Here is a 10,151-nt window from a genome sequence, read left to right as displayed (position 1 = left end):
TCGGGCACCAGCCCGCCTCGGTTGTGTAGAAGCTGTTCACCACACCGGGTATCGGAATGTACTAAAGCATGTCTCAGAAGAGGAAGCAGGTGGTCTTGACAGCCGCAAGGCTGCAGGTCTAGAAGGCCGCTGCGTAGCACGACAGCACCACCGGGTTTTGCTGAGGTCACTGTTCGAAATACAGCCAGCACCGAGAGCGGCCGTGCACTTAGCGCCCAGTCTCTTGGACTCGGCGAAGAGCGCAATGAGCCTCGTCCACGGAAACGCAGCGAACATGCGCACGTTGTACGAGTGCAGTGGCATTGAATCCTACTGAGAGGTCAGTCATGGAGGCGGCCCTGCTGCTGCTACAGCGTCGGCTGCGCCTCTCAGCTTCTAGAGCCGTCGGTCCGTTGAACAGGTCGGCGGCGCCGTCCTTCAACGGTTACAGCATAGCGGCGTGCCACCGAGCACGAGCACTTTTCGGGAGCGCCTTGTGCCTTGTGCGGAAAGATGAGCAGAAGCGCCGGTGTGAAGCGGCTCCACACGTGGGAGGCTGGCTCTGGTGGAAAAGAGGTGCTTCGCAGGGGTGCGACAAACCGCAGCGTCGCATATATACAAGCTCAGTCGAGTGGAGGACAGAGTGAGCGGTGTGTCGCCATCTGTGGCCTCTTGTGGCCGCGCATCTACACGGAACACCGCAAGCTTGCCGATGTGAGGTTGTTCAATGTGGGCAACCGGTCTAGGTGAACGATGGGTGGAGATATGGGAGATGAGGGGGCATGTGTGCAGAGAGCAGGGGTGAGGTGGGGTGCGCTGATACACATGAGGTGCCACTAACGGTGCAGATGTGAACGTGACCTGCAGCAAAAAGGTGGTGGGGGCACCATGAGCCTCGTCGTCCGTGAAGGACATGACGCGCGGGGAAGCTGATGGCCAGCACAAGCCGTAGGCCGGCGCAGTTCTGATTACACGCATGCGGTAGAGGCGTAGCGTTGTAGACACCTCTGAACAGGCGCGCTGCCCTGCTGCGTGCTGTGGTATAAGATGGATGAGTCCGGCATAGCGAGAGAAAGCTATCCACACGCAGCCGCCTACCGCCATGGTGGCGGCAAGTCGGCGCCTGTGTTGAGGTTGGCATGGCTCTGCGGCGGAGGGCGGGGCGAAAAAACACAAGGACAGCCAGGAGCCTCGGAATGGCATCAGCTGCAAGCGGCAACGTTGTCCTTGTCCCTATCTCCGTGGCAAGCACAACAACGGGCACAAGCACCTCCTGCCCGTTTTTTTTTCTTCGCTCGGCGCCTCCCTCTACATGGAGTCCCACACCATGCCCTCACCGCCCTGCGTGACCTCCTCGGGGCTGCCCCACAGCGGCGCCGAGCTCGTCAGGTCCGCCTGCGCCTGCTGAATGTACCTCTGGTGAAGTGAGAAGACGCCGTCGGGCGTGATGACGTTCTCGGATGTTGTGCGGATGACCGAGTCGGCAGTGTCCTCCGGCGACGTCAGGGACGGCCCTTCGGGCAGCTCTGCGTTGCTCGAGGTGACAAAGTGGCTCAGCAGGTCCACGGAATCGAGGCCGCACGGCAGCAGCGCATGTGGGTGCATTCGTGCAGAGCAGACGCGTAGGACGTCGCTCGACAGCGACGCGTTCGGGTCCTTGCCGCTGTACAACACGTACGCGATGTACGCCCATAGGCCCTTATAGAAGGGATTCACCAGTGCCGAGTTGGCGTATTCGCCCTCGGCGCCTGCAGTCGTCATGGACACGCGCGAACACACCGACGCCAGAGCGGCTCGGTGATAGATGGCGTACTGACGCACCAGCTGCGACACCAAGCCCAGCAGCGACTGCCGCGAGTTCCGCATGGCGAGGCGCAGCCCGACCGGGATGCCGAGGCGATCGAGCAGCGCCTCATTTTCGGCGGTGCCGCTTTCCGTCAGCCCCAGCGCTCGCGACGCACGGTCGAGATTCTCGATCTTGGTGCACACAATGACGCTGCGCATCGTGCACACCGTACCGGCAGAGGCGGGCACACGAAACGTAGTGCTGTTCACCTTGTCCATGTTCGCTGCCGGGTCCTTGAAGAGAACGTCAGGCATGCATTCCTTAGTGAAGGAAGAAGAAGAAACGGCGGTAGTAGCGCCTGCAGTGCCGCTGCCGCTGCTGCTACTCGCCAAGTTCGTGCGCACGGTGCGCAGCTTCTGCTCCTCGGCCAACCAGTACTCCTGCTGCGCCGCGGCGAGCTGCATGCGGCGCACCTCGTCGTGGTTCGGTGCGTGCGTACGAAGTAGGTTAGCTACATAGTTCTCTAGCGTCGAGTAGCAGTAATCGAGCTGTTGGCGAATCGTCGACACATCACTGGCATCGACCACCATAAGCACGAGCGCCGACTCGACGTAATCGAGCGTCGGCAGAGCCATTGACAAGGCGCCGGCGTTGTCACAGCAAAAAAACTCCGTCATGCGGCGCACCGTCCCACCAAGAGGAGTCATCAGGAACCCCGCAGATGAGCGCTGAGTTGAAGACGCAGAGTCGCCGCCAGAGGCACCACCACCGTGCGCGGCTCGCGTCGGCACTCGCTGAACCACGTAGTCATAGCACACACCCGATCCGTGGGACAGTGGGTTCGCACGGTCTTGCGGTCCCACCGCCGTGCACCGCTGGAATGCACCACCACTCGAGTAGGCTCCGGGCATGTCACATCCGCCGACGTGCTGGTTGGGGAAGAGGGCTGCATCCTCGTCGTCGTCGGTGCTTGGGTGATAGAGTGGCCGCCGGTCGTTGTCCGCCGCGACGGCGTCGCGCTCGTGGCCGCCGTCAGCGGCTTCATCGCTGCCGGCATACTGCGCCTCCGCTGCAAAGCACAGTCGTCGGCAGAGGGTGCGCTTGCCGCTGAGCGGGCGTCCGAGTAAAACGACACGGCGCGACGTGTGCTGTGACGGCATCGATTCCGGTGCTGGAAGGTCGAGCGCTGCCCACAGAGCAGCAGGGTCCAACTCCACTGCCTCCATGTCATTGGCTGCGTACTGAGAAGCAACAGGCACTGATGCCTTGGAGCTGCGTGGCGGCAGCGGCGACGCGGTCGAGCTTGCCCTCACGCCAACGTCGCTGCCATCCTCCAGGGCAAGTGCATGCGACGAGGCCTTCGCGGACTTCTGCAAGCTCGGGACGGGCATTGGTAATGGTGATTCTGCCAAGCGCCAACTTCCAAACAGTAGTGTAAGAGAAAAGGAAGAGTTGTCGAGGCTCCGCGCTGAGGTTACTGTTCCTTTCGGAGAGCGTAAGTGGAGAAGGAAACGGATCAGTCGGCGCCGGCTGGTGGGCTTCGACCCTGCACACGCACGCGCGGGAGAACGAGAGAGGCAGAGGACAGCCAGAGCGGGTGTGCTGCAGCGCACCCAACGGCAGAAAGAGGAAAAGGACGAAAGAAGTGCAGGGACGTGGTTGGCAGCCGCACGGAACACACCAGGCGAGGGTGCACGCGCAGGCGAGCGCAGCGATGTTCCTGCGCACAAGGGTAGCGAGAAGAAACGCAGAGAGACAACTGGAGAGGGGGAGAGGCAACAAGTATACCAAAAACGCCCCACATGACGCGTACAGCTGCATTAAACAAGGAAGAAGCAGAGGTCGCAGGTCCGCCTGATCTGCACCCTCCGCCCTAGCCTCCCTGTTGTTCAGCTGACCCCCTCCCCCAACATCTGCGAGGGATGCATGAGGTGCGACGAAGGGGGCACAGGAAAACGAGAGGCATGGCGCGCCGTCTTCGCCGTGTCAGAGGGAATCTTGAGCAACAGACGGAGGCGACAAAAGACAGGAGGGCTTTTGAGGGGAGCCACAGCTTGCATCCATGGATACAGCGGTGATACGTTGCGTGTGCAACAACTGCGGTGATGCACGTCCCCCTCACAAGCACGCATCACCGCCCGCTTTCCTCGCTAAGCTGCTGCAGCTTTTCTATTTCGTTCTATATATTATTTTTTTCTTTACGTGCGTTTGCGAACGCTAAAGAAGCCCTTCGCCTCCGTACTTCGGTGGTCCACCGCACGTCTCTCGCGAGACACAACCAGGCGCACTTGCACAACACGACGCCTGCAGCTCTCTTATTCAAGTTAACGCACATGAGATTGTAGCGCTAGTTATACGCATACCTACATATGCATACACATAGGCATTCCTATATATATATATATATCGGTATACGTACATATCTGTGTGCACGAATTTTAGGAAGGAATATGAAGAGCTCACTGGAAAAGCGAAAACAAGACACAAAAAAAGTGTGCCGTGATCTAAGGAGAGCAGACAGGGCGAAGAGTCGGCGTTTGATAGCGGCGTTGTGGCTCGTAAAGGAGCGGGGCGGGGTGCTGCAGGAGCAGCCTGCGCACGTGAGAGTCACCAGAGCCGACGCCAAGCAGCCACTATTGTGAAAAATCCTTCCTTCCTTCCTCGTCGACGGCTTCAGTAACACCTTCTTACGTAAAATCGTCGTGTGCCGTTTGAGTTCCGCCTAAGCGCTCTTCCGCTTCTCCCGACCACGTCCGTACTGCTCCATGTGGCGGAATGTGCTCATCATGTTCTCCTGAATCGTATGGTAGTGGGTGTAGGTGAAGCCACGCTCCTCGCAGAACTTGCGCACAATCGGCGCCAGGTAGGCGTAGTAACCATGGTGCACCCGTGGGAATAGGTGGTGCTCGATCTGGAAGTTGAGGCCGCCGTTTATCTGGCCCCACCACCAGCCACCAAAGTTGCAGCTCGTCTCCCCCTGGCAAGCGACGAAGTCCTGTCCGTCGCTTGTGCCGACCTTCTTGGCGCCGTCGAAGTTATGCGACAAGAGGAAAAAGTAGGCGAGATAGAAGCCGCCAAGCGCGTACTGCAGCACGCAGCTCATCACGCCGTCGCAGAAGCTTGTCGCGTGCAGGAAGTTGCACAGGAGACGGTACGGGATGATGGAGAGCATGCACAGGCTCACGACCCACTGCGTCTTGATGAGACGCTGCTTCTCACTCGGGCCCTTGGCGAGGAAGATGATGTTGAAGAGCACGTGCGCCGGACCAAAGGCGGCCTCGAGAAAGAAGATGTAGAACTGCTGCAAGCAGTAAGCCAGCCTGACCGGGATGCCGCTGTGCAGGCGAAGCAGCGGTATTTCGAGGTCGGCATCACGCCCCGGCTCATTAGTGTAGATGTGATGAACGTAGTCGTGGTTCACAATCCAGCTGATACTGCTACCACCCAGCATATCCTGCGAGAGACCCAGAATGCGGTTGACGCGCCAGTCGCGGCTCAGTGCGCCGTGGTTGGCGTCGTGTTGAACGTTCAGGCCCACCATGGCCATGGAAAGCGACTGGATAACGGTCAAGAAGTACGCGCGGCGGTAGAACAGGGAGTAGAGATCGAGCCCGAGCATCACCGTTAGCCAGAACGCCGCCTTTAGGTAGTAGTACCACGGAGCAAAACCCTTGGTTGGTGCAATAATCGGTTGAATCCTCTTGCACAGCTCCAGGTAACTGTCGTAGCTCGGCTGCTGGCGTTGCTCGATCAGACTGCCGGGGTGCACTTGGTCCTTTGGCACCTGGTACTGTTCGTAGAGCGCGTGGGGGAAGCGGCGGCGGTGGTAGGAAAGGAAGATCGCCGTGCACTCCCGGCCGTTGCAGAGGCGCACCATCATCGCACCGCCAGGGTGCATCAGCGCCAACTTCTCAGTGTCGTAGTAGATGCCGTCGATAGACAGTACATCCTTCTTGAGGTCGGACATGGGTTCGAGAGTGGATAGATGGCAGTGGCAATACTGGTTCGTTGTTAATTCCTTTTTATTCCGTGTGTGGTGTCTATATGTATATTCATGTCTGCATGCGCGTGCGTGCGTGTGTGTGTGTGAGCGCGCGCACGTATCGCACCAGACAGGGTCAGTATACTTCGAGGCTGTAAATTCTTATGCGAGTGTGTGTCTGCGAGGACGTTGGTGTAGGCGTTCGGGCGTTACTCGTCGCGGGGATGGGGAGGGTTAGGTTGGGTTATGTGAAGAGGAGAACAACCATAACGAAAACAAGGACAAGCGCGGTGGCCGTGCGGCCCGACGGAATCCAACATCAGACGGGAGCTTTAGCGCACAGAACAGGAAGAAACAGACAAAAACAAAGGCGTGCGCCGTTGCGGGATGCCCATCCAAAGGGAAGCACACCGGGCAAGAGGCAAGCACGTCGACGGATGTGTGTGCGTAAGCGCGTGGCTGGGGAGTGTGCAGGCGACGGTGGGGGTTGTTGGGTAGGTGGGGAGGAGCCGCAGGCCTTGAAGGCACGCCCACAACAGAACGAAACACGAACGTTAAAAGCCAGAAACCCCTCTACTCATCCCAAAACAAGAGAAAAGGGGACAGAGAGAGAGAGACGGCTGTCTGTTGTGGCGTTACCCCAACGACAAGGCGCGCGAGTGCAGGACAGAGACACACACAGAAAAAAGGGGAGTGTAAGGCAAGCGCACGACAATGACGACGATACGAAGATCTGTTAAGAGGAGGAGCGACGGAGAGGTGGACGCGCGGACCGCTGTTGCAATCCAACAAAAAAAAAGGGGTACACGCGGAGTGTGTGTGTGTGTGTGATGTACCGCAGTGGTGAATTCCTGAGACACGTAGATGGGAGGAGGAGGAAAGAATGTGATTGACGGATGCGCAGAGATAAAGACACAGTAAAGTAGAAGAGGGCTTCCCGTGCGCCTGTGTGCGTGCAGCCACGTGTGGGAATCCGCTCAAGCGACGGGCGCGAAATAAGTGTCGAGGCACCCATAAAGATGGCGCGCAAAAGATCAAAAAACCGGGTACGCGCGCACGTTCCTCACCGAGCGCCTATCCTCGCCCCCCCCCCTTCCCTCCTCATCACCCCTTCACGCATACGTTTGCGTATATACGTTTCTATGGGTAGGCGTGGGTGTGCATGCGCCAGCCTTCCCTGCAGTGAAGGTGTCCAGTAAGGACATGCATGACTCTCTCTCCAAAGAATGCCCATGGCTACGCAAGAGAGAAGGGGGTGTATGCTGTTATCACATCCTGCAACCCGCAGTGACGCGTCGGATCATGTTCTTCAGTTCGGTTACTCCTGTGGTTGTTGGTGGACATCTGTTCTCGCTGTACACATACAGGTCGAAAACAGCCTCCAAACGGCGGTAGAAAATATACGGGTGGTAACGGTGGTGGTGGTAGTCATGGAGGCTACCGCCAGCGCCTTCGAGTAAGTCGAGTGCACGCCAGCGCATACGTATGCGCTCACTCTGAACGCAAATCTAACCTTTTCCCGCCTGGCCGCCTTCGCATGTGTGACTTTAGTCGACTGTGATCACACGCTCGGCTCCCTCATGCCTTGCCCTATTCTCCTTGCCCCGGAACCTGAGCCCCCCCCACACACATACACCTCCTCCCCGCTTTATCAAGCTGACGCATGTATTGACATGGCCACAGTGGACGAGGCAGCGGACGTCGAGGCAGCGGACGTCGAGGCAGAAAGAAAGAACGGCGGCAGCCCAAGGAGCCGAGAACAACAGACACGCTTAGGCACGCACCCACCGCAGCAGAGGGAATCGTGACACATCCCGCGTCGCACTCATCAGCACACCTCGAACGCCTGCGAGAGCCCACCAAGCGTTGGTGGTGAAGACAAGGAACAACTGAGAATGACGCGACGTAGTGGCGCCCGGCGTGATCTTGCGTTCGCCTTTGCGTGTAAGACCGTGTAGCATGGAAATCAGAAAATGAGGTAGGCACGCACATACGGAGACCAAGACGACGCGTAGTTCGATTACACGTGAAGAGCAAAATAACGCAGTAGCGTATCAAGATGTGTGTGCGAAGGGGGGGGGGGGCGAAGCGACATGAGCGCCTCGCCAAGCATGTACATGTGCAAACGCCGGCAATGGCTAATTCTCACGATTGAAAAAAAAGAACTGCTGATGGCCGCCGCCGTCGCGCTGCTGATGGAAGCCGCCGGGGAAGCCACCGGGGAAGCCTCCAGGGAAGCCTCCAGGGAAGCCTCCAGGGAAGCCTCCGGGGAAGCCGCCAGGGAAGCCGCCGGCAAAGTGGCTACCAAAAAAAGGCTCGCCCCGCTGCCCAGCTGGCTGGTTCACATCCTCGCCATTGTCGTACCGGGCACGCTTTTCCTCGTCCAGCAGAACCTCTTTAGCTTCGTTCACGTCACGGAACATCTTCTCCTGCTTCTCGCGCTCCCTGTCCGTCATGTCCTTCGAGCGCAGCTGATCTGGATGACTTGACTTGGCGAGCTTGCGGTACGCACGTCGAATGTCCTGCGCTGACGCTGTCTTCTTGAGACCCAAAATCTTGTAGTAGTCCTTCCGGGCGCCGGTGCGCTTCAGCTTTTCGATCTTCATTCGCATCTCCTCCACCTTTCCGTCGTGCTGTCGCATCTCGCGCGCCTTCTGCAGCGCTGCCTCTGCTGCGGCTATGTTGTCGTCGAGCAGGTGCAGCTCTGCCAGGCGGATGTGTGCATCAAAGACGGTAGGGCTGTTTGCGCCGTCGTAGCGGTCCACGAGCATCTGGCACACACGAATGCCCTCGTCTGTGTTGCGCAAACTCACCAGCGCCTCACAGTGCCACGCCGCCAGCTGCTCTTCGTACGGCGCGTGCGGCTCCGCGGCGCGGGCCTCGGCAATCAACCGCACTACCGCCTCAAATTTCTTGTCCTGTAACCTCTTCTCTATGCTCTTTATCATGCGCTGCTGCTGACGGATCAGCTTGTGCAGATTTGCACATGGAGCGTACTCGGGGTCGAGGTTAAGGCAGCGGCGCAGTTCCGACATGGACTGGTCCAGCGCGCCGAGTCTGCGCAGCGCTTGCGCGTTGAGGGCGATAGCGTCGAGGTTCTGTGGGCTGCGCTGCGTGACGTACTTGAGCTCCTGCGTGGCGGCGATGTTATCGTCAGCTGCCAGAGCACAGGCAGCACGGCGCAGACGAAGTTCTACGCTGTCCACCGAAAACTCGCGAATGATTCTCGCGAGCACGTCGACGCATTCCCTGTACTTGCGCATGAGTACGGCGTCGTTGGCGGCGTCGGTGTACGCCCCCACCGGCTGCGACCACAAGTCCGACAAAGCTGTCCAGCGTGCCGTGTAGTGCTCGAGATGGCGCACCTTTTCTGATGTCTGTTGTGACTTATCGGGCTTGTTGAGCGCTTTATAGACGCGAACCAGGTGCTTGCCATCACGATGCGCGTCCACGAGATTTCCCAACTGCGTGTTCAGCGACATACGCAGCGCCAGCCCCTGCGGATGATCCTTGTTGATCGTCAGAAGCGCATTCAGGTCGTCCAGCGCTGCCGCGCGCTCCCTCATCATCGAGTATAGCTCTGCGCGACTGTACAGCGCGCGTTCATTCTTCGGCCATCGAGTGAGGACGGCGGTATACTTTGAGAGCGCCTCTCCATAGTGTGCGCGCCCCTGGCCCAGTGCCTTATCCCCTGCGGCTAGCAAGAGACGGATCGTATCATCGTCGGCCTCGACTCCGAAGACCGCGGACGGGCCCCCAATCAATAGCACAACGAGAAGGCTGCACAGAAGTGCCCTGTGTGCCGCCCGGCTGTAGCACCAGCGACAGCGGCTAATACTGCTGCTGCCGCTACGGGCCATCATAACACCTGGTGCCACACCCTCAGGAACAAAATGGAGAGCAACACAGAGAAGGAATACAAAACGTCCGAATGAGTGCGGCGCTATGAAGTCGGCTGCGACTTCTCCGCGCGGAGAGCGGTGGTCAACGTACAGCAAGAAAAGGGACGCAGAGCTGAGCGATTATCAGAACCATCAACGGTGAAGCACACTGCAGCATGGCAGCTAGCAAGGGCATAACAGATCAGCCGAGCACACGCCCCCACATTTGTTGGGTAGAGGAGAAGCGAGAGGAGCAAGAGATGTAAGGGAGGCACGCGCTAACGCTGCACTGACTACGTTCGACATGGCAGAGAACCAGCATGCAAGAACGGCACGCCGCCATTATCGCGCTCTTCAGCCCTTCCTGCATCGTCGTCGGCAACCCGATGACGATGCAGTGTGAGGGGGAAGGGGCGCACCTCGGTGCGTGGCATCCAGGGCCCACTCCCCACGCTGTGCGAGAGCAGGCCAGGCAGCCCCCGCGGCCCTTTTTGCCCCTGCCAATGCCGAGCCGCCGCTTCTG

General features: G+C 59.0%; 3 protein-coding genes across 3 annotated transcripts; all 3 read right to left on the bottom strand.

Moving 5' to 3' along the window:
- Positions 1-1,287: 1,287 nt before the first annotated feature.
- Positions 1,288-3,156, bottom strand: LDBPK_141430 (hypothetical protein, conserved; the record flags this gene model as incomplete). The annotated part of the gene is made up of 1 exon (XM_003859462.1): positions 1,288-3,156. The coding sequence occupies one exon, from the start codon at positions 3,154-3,156 to the stop codon at positions 1,288-1,290; it is 1,869 nt and encodes a 622-aa protein (XP_003859510.1).
- A 1,331-nt stretch (positions 3,157-4,487) lies between these two features.
- LDBPK_141420 (delta-6 fatty acid desaturase, putative) lies at positions 4,488-5,732 on the bottom strand (the record flags this gene model as incomplete). The annotated part of the gene is made up of 1 exon (XM_003859461.1): positions 4,488-5,732. One exon carries the CDS (start codon positions 5,730-5,732, stop codon positions 4,488-4,490), a length of 1,245 nt encoding a protein of 414 aa, XP_003859509.1.
- Positions 5,733-7,885: 2,153 nt separating this feature from the next.
- Positions 7,886-9,610, bottom strand: LDBPK_141410 (hypothetical protein, conserved; the record flags this gene model as incomplete). Its single annotated transcript, XM_003859460.1, has 1 exon — positions 7,886-9,610. The coding sequence occupies one exon, from the start codon at positions 9,608-9,610 to the stop codon at positions 7,886-7,888; it is 1,725 nt and encodes a 574-aa protein (XP_003859508.1).
- Positions 9,611-10,151: the final 541 nt, after the last annotated feature.

The sequence above is a fragment of the Leishmania donovani genome, chromosome 14 (assembly GCF_000227135.1).
Source record: "Leishmania donovani BPK282A1 complete genome, chromosome 14".
NCBI lineage: Eukaryota > Euglenozoa > Kinetoplastea > Trypanosomatida > Trypanosomatidae > Leishmania > Leishmania donovani.
This window is presented reverse-complemented; position numbering and strand designations above follow the sequence as displayed.